Source organism: Sinohyriopsis cumingii, chromosome 15 (genome assembly GCF_028554795.1).
Source record: "Sinohyriopsis cumingii isolate HCF-2022 chromosome 15, ASM2855479v2, whole genome shotgun sequence".
Lineage (NCBI taxonomy): Eukaryota > Metazoa > Mollusca > Bivalvia > Unionida > Unionidae > Sinohyriopsis > Sinohyriopsis cumingii.
The window spans coordinates 143,590,958-143,614,813 of NC_142975.1; the positions used below are offsets into that span (position 1 = coordinate 143,590,958).

Genomic DNA, 23,856 nt, shown 5'->3' on the forward strand with positions numbered 1-23,856 from the left:
ATAAAAAGGCCTTCGGAAGTCCCAAGATCTCAGAATTCACCCCTGACAACCCCATGGAAGGACGAAAACTAGCTTTAGTGCCTTACAAACGATGGATGGAATACCATCGGTGGCAAGAACAACGCACCCCGCATTTACCTCCCAATCCCAATTTGAGCGAGATGTCCCAGTTACAACACGAATTGCAATCCTTGATGGATCGCCAAGATTTGTCCGAAACAGAAAAATCGCAAAAGTACGGTCAACTCTTGCAACGACTGCAACTCTTTCACCAGAAAGCTTTAGACGAAACAGCTTTACCCACTCTGAAAGATTTTAAGACCTTGATGAAAAGTCCTGCACCATCATCATCATTACCACCACCACCACCACCACCACTACTGTCATCCCCAACCGTCACCAGAGATGCTACCCCACAAAGACCTGAGGAAGAAGAGACGCGCGAAGTGTTTCAAACACCGTCAGCAGCTCCCATTTCGAGTAAGATTGCAGCATCCTTGTTGACCCCGTCCCCCACACCCCAACGAGAAGAAATGAAAGCTTGGGTTAAAAAGATGATGTCCACGCCTCCTTCGACAGAAGGGAAAAAGAAAGAAGGGAAACCAGAAGCGAAAAAAGAAAAGAAAACCAAAGCCATTCCATTGCCACCTCCACCTCCACCACCACCACTACCTTCGACTTCTACTCCCGTAGCCCATTGGACACGTAAATCCGTTTCCAAACCACCCTTTCGACCCACCCAAAGTAGCATCACCCAAGAGTGGGTGACTTATTAACACACCAACACAAAATAAAAAAAATGGAAAAAGTCTTAGCCAGCATTTACTACGATCCCTCACATCCTGCAGGTTACGCAGGAGTTCAAAAATTGTATCGTGCTGCCAAAACGCGACTGAAAAGTCTCCGTTTACCTCAAGTGCAACGATGGTTACAAGAACAAGCTACCTACACTTTACACAAACCCATTCGACGCAAGTTTGCCAGAAGTCGCACCCGAGTGGAAGGCATCGATCATCAATGGCAAGCCGATTTAGCCGATGTCTCTCATTTGGCCAGCTACAATCGTGGTTACAAATATTTGTTTTGTGTCATCGACGTCTTTTCCAAATTTGCCTGGGTCGTGCCCTTGACTTCCAAATCGAGCAGCGAGTTAGTGCGAGCCCTGCAACGGGTGTTGAAACAAAGCGGTCGTCGCCCTCTTCGATGGCAAACGGACAAAGGCACCGAATTTCTGAACCAAGCTTTCCAAAAAGAATTAAAGAAACGTGACATTCATTTTTTTACCACCGAGAATCCCGAAACCAAAGCCAGCATCGTGGAACGTTTTCAACGCACTTTGAAAGAACGCATGTGGAAATATTTTACGCATCACCACACTCTGAAGTACATCGACATCTTACCGCACCTGGTGCAAGCGTACAACCAATCTTACCATCGAAGCATCGGACGTGCCCCGCAAGACGTGACTCCCGACAACGAAGTGCTGGTGTTTGAGCGTCTGTTCGGTACGTCCCCGACGAGGGCTGTCCCCAAGAAAAGTGGAGAGTTGACCGTAGGAGATTGGGTGCGCATTGGCAAAACCAAACGCACTTTCGACAAAGGTTACTTACCTAACTGGACGACCGAATTGTTTCGCGTCACTGGACGAGTGCATGGCCGTCATCCTGCCGTCTATAAATTGGAAGACATGAACGGAGAAGTACTCAAAGGAACGTTTTATTTGCCCGAGTTACAACGTGTCACCAAAAAAGAAGACGACGTGTACGACATCGAAAGCATTCTCGAACGCAGAACCCCTAAAGTGGGCAAACGACGTGTCAAAGAAGTCAAAGTACGTTGGAAAGGATATCCACCCAGTTTCGATTCTTGGATCGACGCTTCGCAAGTCATCGACTATAAAAAGAAGAAGTGACCATCATGCCCTTTCACACAGCAGCAGACGCAGCTACGTCGACCACTCCTTCTTCCCCTAGTTCTTCTGTGCAAGATTTACAAAAACAACCCTTGTGGGTGTGGTGTGGAGAACGTGTGCCTAAAACGCAAATCGTCTTTTTCTGCCAAATCTTCGTGGTGTATTGTGTCATCGGGGCAGCCATCGCCAATTTGAGTTTGCAACAAGGAGACAAACAATTGTGGACCATTTTATTGAGCAGTTGCATCGGTTACCTGCTTCCCAATCCCTCCCTGAAATTCTCCTCGAACGGGAACGTTGTGTCCAGTGCCAGTGCCAGTCACCACTCCAACAACCAGAACCCCATTTTGGGCGGAGACACGCCTCTGACATCCAGTAATATCCCCTCGGACAGCCACAGAACTCTGGAATTATGAGTCACCAAAACCAATTTTACTTAACCTTACCCAGTGACAGTTCCATGGAGGTGTTTCCCAATAACACGTTGTGCTGTTACACAGCCAAATTACCTCAAGCCATCCCCTTAGATCACGAAGCCCATTGGGAAGTGGCTTTAGTAGAAATGATTCACCCGACCCAAGTCCAGAATGTCATTGCCCAGCAAAATACTTTTAAGGTGGAAGTTCATGACAAACAATTGCAAGAGGAGTTGGATAAGATTGGCACATATAGCAATAAAACCTATAATGACACAACTAAAACGACCACCTACAACTTGTTCATTCACCCAGGCTATTATTTCAGTGGTCATCATTTGGTCAGCGCCATAGCCTCCAGGTTTAATGGCGTGTTTGGGGAAGCTTTTAAGAATGTCAAGAACAAAAGTGTCACCATGGAGTACCACAAAGTAGCTCGTCGCTTCTTGATGAAATTTGAACGGCCTAAAATCGTAACCATTGTATTTTGTAGTGAATTGTTTGACATGTTGGGTGGTGACATGGAGATGAGGAAGGAAGTAGAACAAAAAAGCGAATCATCAGGCATTTACGACAACGATTCTTTTGCCAGGTATTTTCGTACCCCGGTAGAACTGAACCAAGGACTGAATTTGATCTTTGTGTACTCCGATGTGGTGGAGTACAACGTGGTGGGACACACCTCCGTGCCGTTACTGCGTGTCATTCCTTTCAAAGTGGATTCTGCCACAAACGCTGACGAGGAAGGTGGAAACACTTACCACGTCCACCGCGAATTTGTCCATCCTCACTATTTACCCGTCAGCAAGTCGTATTTGGACACGGTCAACATTACTATAAAAGGAGATTTGGGACAAAATATTCCATTCACCAAAGGAAAAGTCACGGTGAAACTCCATTTTCGAAAACGGTTCTCTCACGACTCGTAAGTAAGTCATGTATCCAGTGTACCAAGGGGTGGCTCGACAGCGAGGACACGGTTTAGGAGACATGTTAAAATCGGCCTTTCGTTCGGTGGCCCCGGTGTTGAAACCGATGGTGACACGCGGATTGCACGCCTTGAAAGATGCGGCACTAACACAAGGCAAAGAATTTCTCCAAAATGTCATCATCGACAAACAAAACCCTAAAGAAGCCTTCATGAGGGCAGGCAAAAATGTCTTGCTGCAAACGGGTAAAGACATTTTGGGCCGACGAGAGACACCTATAAATGCCCTGCACGCTACCGAGTCAGGCATTCAGCAAGGACAAGGCAGAAAGAGACGACGCAGAAGAAAACACCCTTTCACCAGACTTCAAGCGAGAAAGGCCAAGAAAAGAAGAACCGTTCGAGACTTAGACGTTTTCGATTATTGAAACACAAAACAAAATGATGCACCGAGAGTCTTGCACTTGTTCCAAGACGGAACTGGATCTGTTTGCCATGCCCCCCACCATGATGACGATGCAAGAATCCCAGTGGGTGGAATTTCATCCCGTCTCCTCATTGACGGAATCAGCTCCCATCGAGTTCGAAATCAAAGGACAACCCGAAGATTACATCGATCTGAATAGCAGTTACCTGTATTTGAAAGTCAAAGTGATCAAAACTGACAACACCAATCCTGGAGCCAATGATAGGGTAGCGCCCGTCAACAATTTCATGCATTCCTTGTTCAGCGAAGTGGACTTGTACTTGAATAACAAACTGGTCAGTAGCAGCATGGATACTTACCCGTATCGCGCCTACCTGGAAAATCTCTTGACGTACGGAAAAGAAGCCAAGAACACTCATCTGGATGCTTGCGTGGTATGGAAACCTGACACGACCGGTATAACCACGTTTAACGACACAGCCCTGACAGAAGATGGCAATCCTCACAATGTGGGGTTTAACACACGTAGAACTAAAATTAAGGAAGGGCGAAGTTTAGAACTGATGGATCGTTTGCATTTGGACATGTGGTTACAAGAAAAGTATTTGCTGAACGGAGTGGATATCCGTCTGAGACTGAATCGTAACAGTGCCACTTTCCATTTGATGGCCCATACCAATGAATACAAAACTGTTATCCAAGAAGCCAAGCTCTACGTGCGTCGCGTAGAAGTGTTACCTAAAGTGGGAAACGATATCAGTCAAACGTTAAGCAGAACAACCGCCAAGTATCCCATACGACGCGTAGAAGTGAAAACCTTCACCATTCCTGCTGGACAGCGATCCATTATCCAAGATCATCTGTTCCAAGGACAGTTACCCAAGCGTTTGATTGTTGGTTTAGTGAAGAATACAGCCTTCAACGGAGTCCACAACGAAAATCCTTTTGAGTTTAAGCATTACAATGTGTCCAAGATCGAAGTCAGTCGCGATGGCAAGACCTTGTGTACCCGACCTTTCGAGCCTAACTTTGCCCAGAAGAATTACTTGAGATCGTACTTGTCCCTGTACGAAGCCACCGGCCAGTTAGGAACCAACACCAGTCACGGCATTGAGTACGACGAATATGACGGAGGCTATGCTTTGTGGGCTTTCGATTTCACTCCAGACCAAGGCAGCGACGAGGGACATTTCCACCCTATAAAATCTGGCCAGATTCGTGTGGAAATTCAGTTTGCGAGTGCACTGGAAGCAGGGAACACAGTGAACGTCATCCTGTATGCCGAATTTGATAATACGATAGAAATCAACAGTTTAAGAGAAGTCATCCTAGATTACTAGAAGCCATGGAAGACTGTTATCCCTCTTTACCTAGTGGAGAAACTTTGGAGATGGAATGTAAGGAGACCGTGGAAAAAGAAGAAGTGATCATGATGAAATCGAGATGGCCAGAACAAGAAGCCCATTTAGTCTCCTGTTTTGCCAAACACTTGGTCGACAAAATGACGGAATTGATCAAGAAAAATTGCTATGGATGTCAAAACGATCATCCCAGTCAAATTCAACACGATAAATGCCTGATGTTGAGTCAAGAAGAAAAATTGGACGAGTATCTGGACGAAGCTTGGAGTCTCATCTCGAACAAAGACGTGTTGCACCAGTGGTATAAAGACTTGCGTGAACATTCTTGTCCACCATTAACCACTCAAGAGATCCATCGTATCGAAGCTCTCCTGAATCAGAGTGAGGAAACAGAACGAATAACCGTTTATTCGTCAGACATTTTCAAGCAAAAAGTCAGGATCGAATTGACGACTTATTATTACCTGTGAAGAAGAAAACACAAAACAATGGATACCTGGGAACTTTATTACCTTTTGAACCACAGTTCGTATACGTCTTCTTGGAATCCTGTCGTCTGTGCTAAAGATGAACTCCCTCATCGCAAACCTAAAGACCATCAAGCTTACGTGATCAACACGGACGACAGTCATCTCCCAGGAACCCACTGGGTAGCCGTTTACTTTCCTCAAGAAGGATGTGTGGAATATTTCGATTCGTACGGATTGCTCCCTTTGAAAGACGATATCATTGACTTTATGAGAAGAAATGCTCAAACCACCCGATTCAATAACGTGAAATTACAAGGCACAGATTCCTTGGTGTGTGGACAGTACTGTGTGTATTTTCTGCATCATCGCAGCCTGGGCTATTCCTTAGAACATTTAGTGACTCATTTTGATCCTCGTTCTTCTTCAAGAAACGATGTGAAAGTAGATCGATGGTTTTGTGACCATTATGCTTATCTTTTGTCTCAAGCTAGGAAACGTAGTGTCCATCAATGGCCTAATGATTTCCAACAGTGGAAATCACAATTTCATTCACAACGTTGTCAGCCCTGTTCAAAGTAGGTTGTAAAATGAGAAAAAATTGTTTCATGTTATAGTTATGGATTATTGTTAAAAATGTTAGAGTTGTTGTTTAGTGTTAAGTGATTTTTGAATAAAAAAAATGTTGTGTTTTGAAAAAATGCTTTTGTGGTTTGTTTAGCTATAAGAATGTTGGATTGATGCTCTTTCATTTCTTACTATCCCTCTCATGAACGTTGCGGCTCGAAAAAACCGTGTGGGGATGTTTTCCTTCACGTCCGCGCTTTAACTTTAAGAACCGGGTTGTTCCCAGTCTAGCCATCCATTGTCGACTCATCCTCCTAAGAAGATGTGCTCCAAACTAGCTAAGCTCAACGAAGCCTACGTGAATCTGCATAGGGTCAGACACAGTCTGATACCGAAACCAGAAGAAATAGAGAATGTGAGAATGTTAAAAATCACTGAAGACCTGATAGAAGAGCTCTTCAGAGAAGAAATGAACAGGGAGAAAGAAGAATGGACAGAGAAGTACAGACTTCAGAGACAGCAGCAACAGCAGCAACAACAGCAACAGCAGCAGCAGCAGCAGCAACCTGAAGCTGACAGAGGCTTTGTCGATTGTCGTATCGACACCAAAGAATTCTTCTTCTCTTTCCGAAGAAGCAGACCTATCGCCAGAAAGTCTATCCTCAGAGGACATCGCATTCTTAGAAACTAAAAAAAGAATGCCATAGCAAAACAAAAAAACAGCCCTTTTCAGGGCTACCCAATACTCTAGAAAAGAAATAACGATCGATTTGCCAATGTGTGTAGGTAGAGTAGTGTGAAAATAAACACTAACTCTTTCTTAAAAAATGTGAGGGTATGAGTTTGTGTGTTTGTGTGATTGTGTTTGTAAGTGATAAAATAGGTTGGTGTGGATAGTAGATTAAAATGATGTTTGTTTTTTTTGGCTGTTAGAGGTATATATTTTGGGTTAGATTGGATTGCTTTGCGTATGTGGATAGTCTATTGAAGTGATTTATAAAAATTTTACAATAGTGATGGGTAGCATAAAAAAGTGAGCGAGTGTTTCTTTTAGGTCCGCGCGTTGTTTTTTTTTGTTCATGATCTAGGTAAGATCAATTTTATGTTATTAGGGGATGTTTTCCATCACGTCCGCGCTTTCACTATAAATTGAAACTCGCTGGGCAGTCTAGCTACCCTTGTTGATTGATCAACACAGCCAGAAGAATGAATAGCAGAATAGTGAAACTGTTAGAACTCCAGATGCACCTGGAATATGCCAGGCGCATAGTAAACGAACTATCAGCGGAGGCTATCATAGAAGAAGCAAGAATGAAGAAAGAAGAGGAGGAGCGAAGAGAGAGGGAAGAAGAGGAAAAGAAAAGAGAAGAGAGGATGTCGTTCAATATTCCCGAAACAGAGGATTGGGGTGTTGAAGCGAATCATCCTCCCTCTGCGCTCCCCAAAAGAAAGGTGAAAGAAGACTGGGGAAGAAGATGCGTGTGCGGCGCCAGGCCAGGAAGGTGCAACCATTAGATAGGTGCATCAGGAGTTCAAAAAACAGCCCTTTTCAGGGCTACCCAATACTCTAGAAAAGAAATAACGATCCATTTGCCAATGTGTGTAGGTAGAGTAGTGTGAAAAATAAACACTAACTCTTTATTAATAGTGGAAGTGTATGTGTTAGTGTGTTTGTGTGTTTGTGTTTGTAAGAGCTGAGGTATGTTTGTGTGAATAGTAGATTATGGGTTTCTTAGCGTATGTGAAGAGTATAGTTAGGGTTTTATTATATGAAAAAAGTAGGGGGATGTTTTCCTTCACGTACGCGCGTTGTTGGGTCATGATCTAGGTAAGATCCATTTTATGTTTTTTAGGGGGATGTTTTCCTTCACGTTCGCGCTTTCACTATAAGAACCCACAGTGTTCGTCGTTCAAACCATTCTGCAAAGAATAAAAAGAAGATGGCGTCAAACCAAATGGACAAAATACAAACCTTGCAAGACGTTTTAGACAACTTAGGAATAATGGAACAGATGCTAATAAGACTGGTTGAAGACCATTATTCCTATAGTCCCCATCGTGTAAAGATGGAAATTAACAACTTAAGAAAAGCAAAGGACAAGATTAGTGGTGTGATGAAGGAAATAAAGGAGGAGAAGGAGGATGAAGAGGAAAAGATAAGAATAAGAAAATGGAACGAAAAAATTGAAAAAGAAGAAGAAAATGAGAAGAGGAAGAAAGAAGAAGAGGAGGAAGAGAAGAAAGAAGAGAAGGAGAAAAAAAGAAGAGAAAGAGTGTTGGAGATAAAATAAGAAGTTGGTGGAGGAAAAGAAGAAATTAGAAGCAGAAGAAAACCCAAAGGCCCTTTTCAGGGCCCCCATATTTCTCGAAAAGAGATAGCCTTTCCATTGCCTACCCCTTTTTTTAAAATTTTTTAAAAAAAAAAAAAAAATCCCATGTTCAATTCCCCTTGTCCCTAAACAAGCCCAAACTCTATTCCCCATGTTAAATTCCCCTTGTACGTAGAGTGACCCACGATTTTTCGCCATGTTAAATTCCCCTTGTACGTAGAGTGACCCACGATTTTTCGCCATGTTAAATTTCCATTGTACGTAGAGTGACCCAGGGGTCCCTGTAATGCTAATTCCCATTGTACGTAGGGTGACCCCTTTCACTACTATTATTTCTTGATGATGGGGGGTGCGGTGTTAGGAAGGATTTTCTCAAAAACGAGAAACTAGCCAATTTTAGGAGCAGACGTAATAATGTACAGTACCCACGAGACTTTATGGTAACATGAATTAGTTTTAAAAAAATGTACTATTTCTAATTTCTTAACATAATGAACTGTCCGAGTATTCTAATGATCAAGCGTTAAGTAATTTAAGACCGGAAATTAATACGCAGATATTTATGGCAATGTACACCTTCATAAAATTATCAGAAGGACAGACAGACAGACAGAGAGCACTTATACATCGGTAAATTAACATATATAATATCTGACATAAATGTATACCTTATCTTTTGGCTTTACAAAAATCGAGAACTTTTTGTACCTAACATTAACAACATTCCTCTAAATCAAGAGGTACTCTGAAACCGTGTAACTGTCGTGCGAAGAATCCAAGACGAAAAGTGACCGAGAGAATGCCATGAGCGGAAATATAAAAAAAAACTCCACCTAGATCGTCAATAGCACTTGATATACTAATCGGTGAGAATATGGGAACTTGTTACATGCGATCCATGGTCAATATTACAGATACTATCTTCATATCTATGACCTAGGTCCTAGCTCAAGTTTATGCTCTCTCTCTCTCTCAAGAAAATACAATGACCAGTCATACTATTTACTCTAATTGTACTGGTTGTATGTATTTACCATCTACATCTGCTTACATCGGGATGGAAAAGACTGGCTTTGCTTTACGGCAGAACAACACGAAGACTATTGGTATTTAGTGTCGAGGCAATTAAAGTGCCATGTTTAGGAACACACGGTGGCGAGTCCAGTACGTTAAACAATATGTAATGATGCTTACGGAAAGGAACAGATAATACTTTGAAATGGACTGTATATATATCATTTAAGTATAGAATTTAAATTTACAATTCGTCCTTTCGCTATGAGCAAATAGCTCGTACCTGAAAAGCCACACGCATGAAGAAAAATATCTGACATAGGGTGAGAGAATGGTGAGAATAATGACTAAAGAATAAGCACACACACACACACACACACACACACACACACACAGATTATGAGATTATTACATTATTTATGTATTTACACCTATCTTTGACAAATACGTGGAATAACTATCTCTGAAAAATACGTGGAAATGGTGTGTATCAAGGATTAAAGGAACTTTGTGTCTCAATCCATAATTTTACCATTACATCATGATTTCATTTTCAGATAGGTTCGTTAGAAAAGGTAATTAAGGTAATTAACGCGGTCTGTGCTGCTCCGTAATGCCATTCACACAAACGACCTCGTTCCCTTAAATGCAGTGATAAGTAACAATCGGAACGTTTATGACCTAATCCAGTGTATGTTAGAGAAACTGTCAAATACGGCCATTTTCAACTACCCTCGAGCTCGTGGTTGTTACAATGTTACAACTATACTGACGTCTCAGTTACTATATGTCCTGTCATCACCAACAGTAATAGTTTGAGGCTACAGAAACCGAATTATTTCTTCAATTTTGTCATTATAAATTTCCAAGAATAACATTACAAATTAAATGAGCGTTTGTTTCACTGACTACTGAAACATCGATATTACTTTTAACACCTATCATGATATTATATCTTGCACACTGCCGGATGTTCGTTTCAGTAATTTGGTAAGAATAGCTTAAATACAACTTTTGAGACACGAAGTTAGTCAATTCCCATTATAAGAGATGATGATCTTCCGAATGTGGTTCGTGGCGTCATTTGGGTTCACCTCTACAGCAATGATGTACTTTTTGGGTACTGTGACTGAAATTTCTTTATATGTGGTATTAGGGAAGCAAAGCGCTATTGAAAGCAGCCAGCTAATCGAAATGACTGAGCCCATCTACTCAAGATATGAACCTGAACTAGTCCGAAGTACACTAACTTTAGCAGTTATTAAAAAAGGCAGAATTAAATTTGCCAGAGCAGACAATACTGACTTCTAAAAGAGCAATACATTAATTACACAAAAGAAAGAAAAATAATTTTAAAAAATATTTTACAAAAAAAAATTATTAGCCAGTTATGTTTCCAATTTACATCCAAGTCCAGGATATTTTCCTTCATTAGGTACAAACGCACGAAGCATGGATTTTAAAAGAAGATACTGAACGACTTGGGTGGGGATATAAAAGTTACACTACAAAAAAAATCCATCCTACTCGAATAAAAAGGATTCTCCTCCCCTGCATCTGACCATCATAAATGATCAGTCTGAAATAACCGAACTGTTACACAAATAGACATATACACAGATGGGTAAATGGTTCTGCATTAGCGTAGGTGACGAGCTAGGAACAGATACCCGCATTCAAGACCTGAAATATTTAGGTCACCATTGTTCTGGTGTCTAATGGCTGTGGGACAAAAGAGTGAGTCCTTCCGCAAATGAAATTCTAAACCAACAACCCATCTCTGCTCACCATGTCATGATAAAACTAATGGTTATTTTATACAGACCCAAAGGAATAACTAAAGTCATTTCTCCTTGAAAGTGATATTTCCAAAATAGTGCATGAAAGAGTAGGAGATGCGGGATGAAAATTCCGCGGGAATAAGGGTCTTCCTTAATATCTAAAGGTCCTTCGGTTCCTATTGTAGCTCATATATGAACTGAACCCTGCTGAGAGAGAGAGAGAGAGAGAGAGAGAGAGAGAGAGATTGCGTATACCATCGCATGAAGTAGACCCACCCAGTTCCTACTCCTAGTATTTAGATCTATGTACCTGGATCTATTTCTTGTTTCTTCTTTTGTATTCGTAAAGCGGGCAAATCTAATACAATTTCGCTTGATATAAAGTCCTTCTCACCAAACATTTTGACTGTTCGTACGAATTGGCTAGTGGCTATTTACTCCCCAAACTATATACGTCTTTTTCTTGACGCGCTGTTAACTTCCACGACTGTTGTTTTGCGCATGCACACTTTCGGCATGCTTGATTACTGGGTTCCGATATGTCTATTTGAACCAGTTCCAAGGAACCAGTAACTATTTGATTAAATACGGAGTTGCATCCAATGAATGATCAAATCTAAGTGGACTGCTGGCCTTCTTCGATCTCTAGCAATTATTTTTGCAGGAAATGTGTCCTTAAACGATACATGAAAATAAGTCAATCGCAAATACGACCATAAAAAGTACTTGACGAACTTACAAAGTATCCATTGTTGTTTACTATGAGCAGCGCCATGACTACATCGACATAAATAATGTGTAGATTCTTAGTTACTGTTACAACATGACATATTCCTCATCAGAAATTCGCAATGTATCATGTGTTTAAATAAAAAATTACATAAACAGTGCTGTAATCGACCGTGACGAGCAGGTGTAAATCTGTGCAGTTTGGTAGGAGTAATCAGTATAACAAAAACTTACACCCTGATCTGCAGGCGCATTATGCTACGGGAGATCATGACCTTTGTTGCTTGTAGTTTGACTCGACTTATAAGCGAAGATAAACTGTATGTGTAAGTCGAATATTATTTATATCACTGAATGAAAACAAAACAAAAAATTATTAGTAAATTTACATAGCATTAAGAATTCTTTAAATAATTACCGAAGGTCCGGGTCGGATGCCAGAGCGTGTTTGGTAAATGCGTTTATCTCATATTTCCTTGGCATGATGCAGCCCAAAATGTGTTTAAAGTGCAGTTAAAATCAACAAAAGCAAACTAAAATCTATACTCGACAGCTTCCTTGCGTGAGATATTGATTAAAGTATGCCGGCATATCATCCACGAAGCAAGTCAGTCATGCTGATGTTTCAGGGCCATGTATAAATAAATACAGGAACTCGAGACTTAAAATAACATGTATTTTAAATAGAGATAAAAATTTAATTGTAATCTAGAAGTATACTAAAGGTAATATGCTTTACTACTGAACCTTAATCCTTTATGACTTTGTAATCCTCGAATTGTTGATTCAAGCCACCACACCAAAAAAGGACAATCAAAACAACAATTAAAAGCTGTGTAAGTCATAAAAGTCTTACAAGTCCCATAAACAAAGGCAGCTGATTTAAAGTATAGACAGTTTTGGGGTGGTATTTATTTAGATTGTATTACCTTTTTATATCTCTGAAATATGTTTCGTTGTTTTTCTTGTTAAATTTGTGGATTCATTTTCTATCAGATCAATAATTAAAATGAATGAATATGCTAAATATTAATGAATATTTAAGCATTTACATTTTCATAGAGTTTTACAGATAGATCCAGGACAAAGAACATTGAAATCTATTTAAAATAGGCGACTATAGACCTGCCTCGTGTAGATCCTGTTAAATAGACAATAAAGATGCCATATCCAGTACGCAGGTTTGACTTGTTTTGTTTTTTGTTTGTTTGTTTGCTTTTATTGTTGTAAAATTCATATGTTTATCGATACCACATACACCTAACTTATAGTTGTCATTCATCTGTCTCCATTCTTTTCCCGGCTTGCTTCAAACATGTCCAGAAACTAGACAGAGCACGCGCGCTTGTTCACATATGCCGTCGCACACAAAACATGAGGTTCATCGTTAGTGGACTGGTACACTGAAGTTGTAGTTACAAAATTAATTTTCCAGAGTTATAATTATATATTTGTACAGCTTTTTGCATGCAAATGCTCGACATTTTTAGAAGAAGGTGAATACTCTTTAACGTCCATACATATATTTTAATTTATACAGCAGCTGTGATACAAGTCAGTTTCTTTTTACCTTGTGCACTCTTTGCGACCCCAATGAGATGTACACAGATCCACTTTTGAAAGTGAGGCGCTCGTCCTTATCAGGACAGAAAATGGGTCACAATTATTACTTCCGTTTCAGTACCCACGAATGTAGTCCCCGACTATATTTAGACCATTTCTTTTCCCCTCTCTCATTTTGGTGATCATACAAGAATTAGATTTAGGCATTCTTTAGTGTTCATTTAAAGGGAATTTTTTATTTTTAGAATCTAGCATTATGGTGTGGATGCTGTGCTCTTTTAAATAGAACTTATCTTGTATTATAATTAAGAATTAAATTTTTACTGCATTTAACAATTTCTAACGTTTAGGAAGATATAGAAAATTTAGGTCTCCCATGTGCAACATTCTTTGCTATAAAATTTAAAATGGCTTTCTGTGTGAAGTTGATATAGGCATGGCATGCAGACATAAAAGTTTGCCTAAAATTGGCCATAAATAGTTTGGCTTAACAGGAGTCAGGTCACAATTATTAATTCCGTTTCATTACCCACGAATATAGTCCCAGTCTATTTTAGAGCTTTTTTTTTGCCTTTCCGTTTAGTGATGATACAAGAATTAGGTTCAGATATTCTTGATATTCCCTTCAAGGTAATTGTTTATGCTTTAGAATCTGTCATTATGGTAAGGTTGTCTGTGTGTATTTCAGCGACAGTGCACAGTGAATAATGAGGTAACTGATGCTGATCCTGAAGTGAAATCAGTGACCCATTGAACGGTGCTGTATTTACATTCCAGCCTCTCAAAGAAATGTCGGATAAGCTATGACAAGAACTTCACCGCGAAATCGTTTTTGAAGTATTTGATAATAAGATATGATTTATTGTGATTTGGACACTGGACTGTTCGAGACTGAGAAATAAATGTAGAGACTATAAAAAAAAAAACAATAAAAAAAAAACTGTGACCCGAGTCAAGGTACAACAAGCAACGTTTCCGGATTAAATATGTTAGACTACGGCACCATACAGTGCCGATTCAGAAATTTTCCCCTGGCTATATATGATAGAACTGAGTTCCATGTTTCAGTTTTACGTGCTAACTTGATACACAATAAAAACTGTATCGATCGACAGAAGTACATACATCGCATCTCAATACTGTTGAATGGGAAAGAAACCAATGAAATTACAGTCGAAATGCCAGCATAACGTGCAAATAATCAAAAGATCTACAAGGGATTTTTTTTCTCGCTTATATTTCGATGGTCTTGAGTGTCTACCTCAAAACAAATATATTATTTAATTTGTGTTATTATATTAATTTTTTATTTGTTTGTAAGTTTTTAAATTGCCAGAAAATAGGATCTTTCTGAGGCAAAAGCATCTTTAACGAAGCAAGAAATAACAAATATTCGGTCCAGTACTTGGTAGAAAAGAATGTTTTGGATAAAAGTGTTTTGGTTTCGATCAGTAAGTCTGTATCAGACTCTGACGTAAAAGTAAAGGAATTAAAATTAAAATACAAAATGGAATTAGAGTTAAGAAAGCTGGAACTTCAGAAAGATAAAGAAGAAAAACAAATGCAGATGCAATTGGAGAAAGAGAAAGAACAAATGTTACTGGAGAAAGAGGAGAACCAGATATAAAAGCAGTTACAGAAAGAACAAATGCAGTTACAGAAAGAGGAGAAACAGATGCAAATGCAGTTACAATCGGAGAAATATGAGAGGAGAGAGAGACGGATGCAAATGCAAAGAGAGAAGTAAGGGAGGGAATATCAATTTAGATTAAAAGAAATAGAGCTGGAAAGTGAAATGCACGTTTCCACTTCACATACAAATTCAAGTTTTGATGTTACTAAGAATATTATGATAGTGCCTCTTTAGAGAAAACGAAGTAGACCAATATATTCCTCAGTTTGAAAAAAATTGCTGAAAATTTAAAATGGCCAAGGGAGAATTGGACTCTGTTATTACAATGTGTATTTACTGGTAAAGCTAGTGATATTTACAATTCACTGTCACTACAGCAAAGTGCTGACTATGATCTGGTTATAGAATGCTTCTTAAAGGGTTATGAGTTAGTACCTGAGGCTTATCGGCAAAAATTCAGGAACTATAAAAAGGAATCTGGACGAACTCATGTCGAATTTGAAAGAAAAGTGCAGATATTTGATTGAGGGTGCTTTGCCAAGAAAGTTGATCAAGATTACGAAAATCTCAGACAACTTGTATTACTTGAAGAGTTCAAGAACTGTGTCCATACTGACATTAAGACTTATTTTGATGAGCATAAGGTCGAAACCTTGGAAAATGCTGCTCATACTGCTCATAAAATTTCCTTTGTAGGCAAGTCTTCGACTCAGCAATCGTATGGTAGAAAAGTAGTTCAGCCTAATACAAGCCCTTCTAAAATTCAATCTTGCACAACTTTTAGAAAGGAAGCTTCTGATAAGCTTGGTCAAAAATCATTGTCTCTTCCTACGTGTACCTATTGCAAGAAGGAAGGACACGTTATTTCTGATTGCTACAAATTGAATAAAAACATCAGAATCAAGACAGACCTATTCAAAATTTTCTTATTTCAAAGAGGTCAAGGTCACGGTCATGTACTGAAAGCAATACATTTGTTGGGTGTAATAAACTCCAGTTTGATTGTATTATGGAGGATTATGAACCATTCATGTTGAAGGGTTCTATATCACTCTTGGGTGATTTGGCCTATCCCATCCCTATTAAAATTGTAAGGGACATAGGAGCTTCTCAGAGTCTTTTATTATCAGGTATTTTGCATTTTTCTGAGAAATCTTCTTCTAATGAGAGTATTCTTATTCAGGGAGTGGAGTGCGGCCTTGATAATGTTCCTTTCCGTTGTGTAAATTTGTCGTCAGACTTAGTCTCAGGACCCGTGACAGTCGGGACAGTCTCTGTTTTACCCATTTGAGGGCAATCATTTTTTTTTACTAGCCAATGACTTTGCTGGATATAAGGTTATAGTTATTCCACTTGTAACTGACAAGCCTTGCTTGGATCAGAAAGTCGATTCAATTGAAAAATAATCCCTGATTTATAACCAGCTTGTGCAGTTACTAGAGATATGGCAAAGAAAGCTCTTGAGAATGATGTTGATCATGAAAGTATTCCTTTAGCTGACACATGTATTGGTCAGGCTTTTGATGAGGTCACTTTACTCCTTGTTTGGATCAATCAAAAGGTATTGATCACAGTGATCCTCTTTTAACTACCCATTCTCTTTATTCTAATCAGGGTGACAAACGACAATCACTTGTCGTCGAACTGGAAAAATATCAAGAGATCTCCTGTTTGTTTCAAAAGTCATTATTGAAACTGAAGGAACTGAAGTACATGTCTGTTATTTCATCAAAAACTAGATTCTTATGAGAAAATGGAGACCTCCCGAGGTACCTGCTGACGACGAGTGGTCAGTGAACGCTCAAATTGTAGTTCATAAATCGTACAGACAGGAAATACTTAGTATGGCTCATAAAAGTCTTTTGGCTGGTCATCTAGGGATTAATAAGACTTATCACAAGATCTTGAATCACTTCTATTGGCAAAAAATCAAAAGTGATGTTTGTAAATACTGCAGAGCTTGTCAAACTTGTTAAATGGTAGAAAAATCCAATCGGAAGATACCTAAGGCTCGTCTGCAACATATTCCTTCATCTGACGAACCATTCAGCAGAATAATGGTAGACTGTGTTGGTCCCTTATCTAATACCAAGTCAGATAACCAATACTTATTGACCATAATGTGTGCGTCAACAAGGTTCCCAGAGGCAATTCTTTTGAGGAATATTAAATCTAAAACCATAGTAAAAGCTTTGATAAAGTTTTTTTTTTCTCAATTTGGCCTTCCCAAATCTGTCCAATCTGATCAAGGGTCAAATTTTATGACTGGAATTTTCCAGCTAATTATGCTTGAATTTAGCATTCAGCAATTCAAGTCAAAAATGAAATTATGGTTCGACAGAACAACAATGGAGACAACTTTTGAGTCTGGTAATACAGTTCTGTCTCTCTTGATCATTCTTCAAAATTTTCTTCAGATTAGGTATTACGGCCCTTACAAAGTTAAGAAGAAAATGAATGAGTTAAATTATAATGACAGTACTCCTGTGGTGTAAATAAATTAAAGGAGTACCACTATGTTGAGAGATATAGCCAGGTTTATCAGGCAATTAATTTAGTTGGACCTGTCCAGAATTCAAAACCTGGAATAATATTTTCTGTGATCCAGCAAGAGACTGTTGACACTGCAGCACTTCGCAGGTTACATAAGACGTCATCGTCTTCCAATTTGGCTTTCATCGGGATTCAAACTCAGTTTCATTTAGGACATTTTATTACTATGACCTCTATTTTTTAATTCTTGGATTATTTTTGGATTTGATTCGTAAATCTTTAAGTTCTTTTTCTCATTCTTTTCACTTTTATTCTAGGGAAATATATTATTTGTTAAATTTTATAAAGCTTGTTGTCTTCACATTTTTTCCTGTTACTTTTTGTAAAAGCATAGACACGTAACATATGATTGGTATTGCAAAACACCAAAACAAGTTTGTATGCATAATTACACTCATGGCATGTATATGGAAAACCCAATGGCCCAAAGACCTGAAACGCCTCGCGATCTCTAGGATCCGATATGCGAACTCGAAAGAGGTCAGAACATTCGTTCAATCACATGACACCGAACTCACATAATCGACCAATCGGCTTAGCGGAATAAAAACTCCCACTCTGCGTAACTGAAATGCATTGAAAGCCATCAGAGACATACAGTGAAACATTTCGAGTTCTGAAGGTTCGAATGCCGGTATTTGATACGTCATTTCAATCACACGATCAGTATTCCAGACACGAATGTTCATTTCCAAAGCTTGAATTTGCGATTTAGAGAAAGCCAATCAGAGTTATTTTTTTTAATCACATGATTTATCTCCTGACTGCGCTTTTGAAATGTTATTCGCTGCAGCCTCGAACACACGAGAGAGAGAGAGAGAGATTAAATTCATCTTTCTTATTAATATGATTAACTTTAATCGAGTTAGAGTATCCCAGCTTCGAAAACGCGAAATGTTTACTCCTTAGAGTCACGTTTTCTTGCCAAGTACTTTGATTACACTAAGTGGGAGTTTCGATTTAGTGAAGTGGAGAATTCGTTTGTGTAAAATGAACAGCTCGATTATGTGAGTTACAGAGATCACGTGATTGAAAAGTATCACGTGAATGACTATCGAATTTGCATAATCGAAGCTCAAGAATGAGTATAATATATGTATAGTAGGTACGCTGTATCAATGATATACCACGAGATTTTTTATTAAAAGGAAACGAGGCTTGCCAGAGTTTCCTTTTAATGAAAAAAATTTATATATATATATATATATATATATATATATATATATATATATATATATATATATATATATATATATATATATATATTGTATTTATATCACATACAAATACACATATTTGCACTTGAAATGGAGTTACGATATGCTCCTGACAACTGTGTATTGACCGAGTGAATGAACTCCTCACATCCCTGCGAGTGAGTCCGCTACAAAATGTGGCTCTACGATTTTTCTTCTTGTTCACAATCACATATGCAAATTGATAATTTAATTGTTTTCTTTTTCAGTTTCTATTTTTATTCACATTTATTAAATCAACATGAGACACATTCATGATTTAAACATGAAATATGGTTTTTATGAAGAAAGGAGTGCACTGCAAACACTGTTAGCCACTAGTACACTGAACCTGTAGTGTCAGGCATTCACGTACTGGCGTATGGAAATTAGCGTGGAATAGAAACTAAGTGAAATGACGAACTAAGAAGAGGTAATTAAAATATTTTAATATATTCACATTTCATCTAAGTCATTATTCTGCTTTAATTAACATTTGTAAAGACTATAAAATTCTCTCTCTCTCTCTCTCTCTCTCTCTCTCTCACTTCCCCCACCCCCGGACGGATTGACTAACATTACCATCAATCATAGGTCCATAGACATCGTCGTATGACACAAGCGAAAATCCACAACGCTCATATTTTCATGGATTTTCGCCCGTATCTAGCTACAATAATCCAGAGAGAGACAGACAGACAGACAGAGACAGACAGACAGAGAGAGATGGCGACCATTTGGACATTTTTATATTTAATAATTGATTTTTAGAACATTATAGTTTTTGTATAATTTTTTTTGTGTGGAGGGGAACTCTCCTTTGATCTTTCCAGACCATTTGGAGAGACCCTCCTGCCCTATTGCTATAGTGTGTCTGCTATGGTTTTCCCGAATAGTATTTTTTTTAAAGATATAGTATTTATATGTTTTTGTTTAATTAATTTTTATTTTAAAAAAATTGTTGTAATTTTTTTTAATAGTCACTTTTCCATTCATCAGTTTGGTCTTTGCTCTCCTAGACATTATAATAAGTTTAAGAAATAACAACTAAGGATTAAAACACAATACAGTATGTGCGCCTCGTAACCAACACATTTAACATATAGGCCTAGTGTCACTGGCTATTGCAACTATGTATCATTGGTATTATGAACAATGTAGATAGATCCCAAGGAAAGCGTAAATATACCGTTACGGCAAACCAGATTACTGTAGGTTACTTGGTACAAGTTCAGCCTTAATGTTTTCATCCAGCGCAATATATTTTTCTCTCTCATTCAAGATTTGTGCTTATTTTTTCATTTACGCACGAGAGGGGAATGAAATAAAGAAAGGATTCCGATGAAATTGTGTACCATTTTAATATCATTTAGAAAACAGGGACTATTAACACTTTTTTCGTTATTTTCTTACGTCATGTATGATTAATGAATGAGTAGAAATCCATCATTGATTTATAGACCTGCGGTTGAAAGAATATTTATATATTCGTATTATTGCGTCATAGGCGGATCACAATTTAATAACCAATATTACTGGTATATCAATTTGCTTTTTACCAACACTTTATATATATAGTAAATTGTTGTAGCTATTGTGATCCGACATGACCTATCACGCAGTTTGAACGAGGGTAGATGCTTGGCAAATTACGTATGTTTTGTGATTTTATAGCGCCATACAGTTAAATTCACGTTCAGTGAAGTATTCCACTTTGAATCTTTTTTTTAATTTCGAATTTTAGAACCTGAAACTCAATCCAATACTTAGTGAGCATTACAAGTTTTCATTTTTTACATTATAAGTCTCTTACACTTAAAATAAGAAAACTAATTAATTTATCATGAGAGAGAGAGAGAAGGAGGATTAGGAGAGTTAAATACTCTTTGAAAGCCTGAACAATTAGACATATATATATATATATATATATATATATATATATATATATATATATATATATATATATATATATATATATATATAATATTAAGTATCACTAAATAATCCTCTACAGTCATATCATCCGTGGCTGTCGTACTAGAGAAATTTTGACTGGCTCGTTCAAACTGCCTCCTGGTAGCCTAAAACATGCTTTTGAAAAAGTTCTTCCGGAAGCTTACAACAAGCTTTTGTAAAAGCTACTTCTTCCGGTAGCCTACAACATGCTTTTAAAAAATCTACTGTCTTCCAGATTGTGAAGAAGAAAAAAAACTAATAAGGTTTACAATAAGCACAGCATCAAGCAAGGATATTGGCGAAGTTGTAAAGCGAATGATCTAACCGTATTTTGTAAGTTTACAATTAACTAAACGACAACAACTGGTCTTTTACCTGCCCAAACTGCTGCTCAGCATTGAATAGTATGCCACGAGCATGCGTGGACAGCACGATTAAGTCTCTTTATTAAAAAACAAACTAAAATAAAAATTTTGAAATAAACAAATATAAAATAGCTTTGATAGCACAAACTCTTAATAGATAACTGTTTTAATTCTCAGCCACACGAAAGTAACGAGATTAAAAATTACTAGTCTGTGAGATTTCCGTGTTGATTTCCTTTGGCGTTTAGTTTGGTGCAGCACTGATAGAATTTGTTGCAAAACCTTATAGTGATCACCACAAAACTGTTGTAAAGCAAGATGAAATAATAACATCTGTCACTGTAAGTTGACATGTATTGACGACGCCATAAGCAAAGAAGCAAGCATGAAGAATTTGTTTGGTTAGATCTTTGGATTTTGTTGTCTTTCTTTAGACTTTTTTTTTTGGGGGGGAGTGGTGGCATATTGCTTTACTTCTTGGGAGGAGGGTAGCAACGCGTACAACAAACATAAAGAGATAGAACAAACAATGAGGAAAAAGACAAAACTTTTAAACATATAAGAAGAGTATGAAGCAAAAACCTTTTGTGAGAAAGCAAACAAATTTAAATAGAAGAAGGACGCGTATGCACAACAAGGTCATCCCTGTTCCCAAGAAATATAAGGAAAGAAAAATTTCAACAACGGATGCAATTTGTCATATTTCTCATGTTCAGATGATAAGATAATTGACAGACTCTCTGGGAAATATAAAACAAAATAAAATAAAAACTGTATATGTCAGCAATCCAATTAAAAATTAAAAATTGTAGTCTATTGATGTCATTGCAAAGAATATATTTTTATTGTTCACTTGGACAATGAGAATAATGCAACAATGAGTGATAGCTTTTACAGCCTTGAGATGTACACGAAAAACGCCAAAGAAGGAATGGTAGAATTCCTTTGCAAGAAACGTACTAGAAATCTCGTGAGTCTAGTAGGGTTTTGGAATTTTTAAACCCTAAATATATACACCAGAGATAAAATGTGGATAATAAACAAAGTTCTACTGAACAGTAGAGAAAGAGCTAACACAATCTCAGACCTACAAAAAGAGAATGCGGGCATCATAATAAAAACTATTTCAGAAGCACCCGCATTGTTCAGTCAGAGATTTAAAAAAATATATGTTACTATATAATGGCTTGTAAACAGTGAGGGAAAGAGCAGATGAAATATCGAACTTTCAGTGATATTCACAACCAGATAAACTGAAGATAAACACGTGATTTTGGAGATCCACGTGATGGACATGCAGCATCACTGGAAAAATATGATTCTTTACAGTTTCAACTGGATATGCTACAGCAAGATTTGAATAACGTAATCGAACGAGCTATCAAGAAATTTAAAATGTTCGTGAACAATTATTGCACACACATTACTGACAATAAAATTGGCCACTCCAATACACAATTTGGGTCGAGTAAGAATAATGATTCGACGGAGATAACAAAAATGACGGACCGCACAGTCAAAATAGACGTAAATGACAGTATGATGGAATTTATGAAATCAACTAACGGTTTTTCTTTGAAAGATGTGAATGCAAAGATCACCACGATATAAGATGTTACCCTTCAAAGGTTATACAGCAATTTGCATGTATGTGTTAAGAATCTAAAACAGACACAAAAGAATGGGTTAATCCATATTTGGCCCCGTATTCGCTAAATGTCTTGAATTTCCCCTCAAATTAAGAGCTTATCTTACTCTTGAGACCTCAAACGATACCTTGATTTTGTACAAAATGTAGAGATAGTGGAAAAAGTACAAATCAACCGTTAGCTTTAAAATTGAACACCCAGAGTCTGTTTATTATTGAAAACAGACCCGATGAGTTCTTTTGATTAACGGAAATGTTCCAATTTCCTAAGATGATTTTTAACTTGATAATTTAATTTATTAGGACCGTATTTTAACTCCTGATCCCTGATGACTGTTCTATGAACAAATGATTAGTTCCAACCAAGCAACAGGAAACACACAAATAGTTCAACTTCATGAGAAATGTAAGTAAAACTATGACCTGCTGAATAATGTCTACGTGGTGCAAGGTAGTATTGAGGCAATATACGAAAACGATGAAACGTAGAATATGGATTTAGCTGACAACAGTTTACAATGGAATAATATAGAACAACTCTTGCGTTAAGTGGTGGCATCGATAATCGAAATAAACGAAAATACAGAGACATTCAACACGGAATTACATACTGAAATGGGTAAATAAGAGTACTGCATTGGTCACTATAATCAATGACTTAAAAAGGAAATCAGTGAAACAAAATCGAGCTTGAAGAAGAAAAAAAACCCAGAATAATGCCTGGATATATACTGCTTAAAAGTCTGACATTTCTCCATCTTTAGAGTGGGTAGATATTATTAATTTAACTATAAAAATTTTATATGTTTTCGAATACTCAAGAGACAGCAACACCCAAATTAAAAGCTATTATTCGACTCTGAACAAAGTTAGGTTTGTTAGTCGTTTTAAATTCTGAACTACGGCCTGAAATTATTTCACACTCGTGGATTTAACTCTGTTCATCAGATTTTGCGGGTACCGCTCCGGTG

The 23,856-nt window shown here is 37.9% G+C and overlaps 1 protein-coding gene across 2 annotated transcripts in view; it reads right to left on the bottom strand.

Moving 5' to 3' along the window:
- Positions 1-23,856, bottom strand: part of LOC149782966 (uncharacterized) — a 101,044-nt gene that overhangs the window by 34,716 nt on the left and 42,472 nt on the right. The window contains exon 1 of one of the 2 annotated variants that reach the window (XM_089934522.1): positions 11,514-11,635. The exons of the other annotated variant lie outside the window; for it this stretch is intronic. Coding sequence (XP_089790648.1) covers positions 11,514-11,604 — 91 coding nt within the window. The 5' untranslated portion in view covers positions 11,605-11,635. Of the gene's footprint in view, positions 1-11,513; positions 11,636-23,856 lie in introns of those variants that run through there. 2 annotated transcript variants of the gene reach the window in all.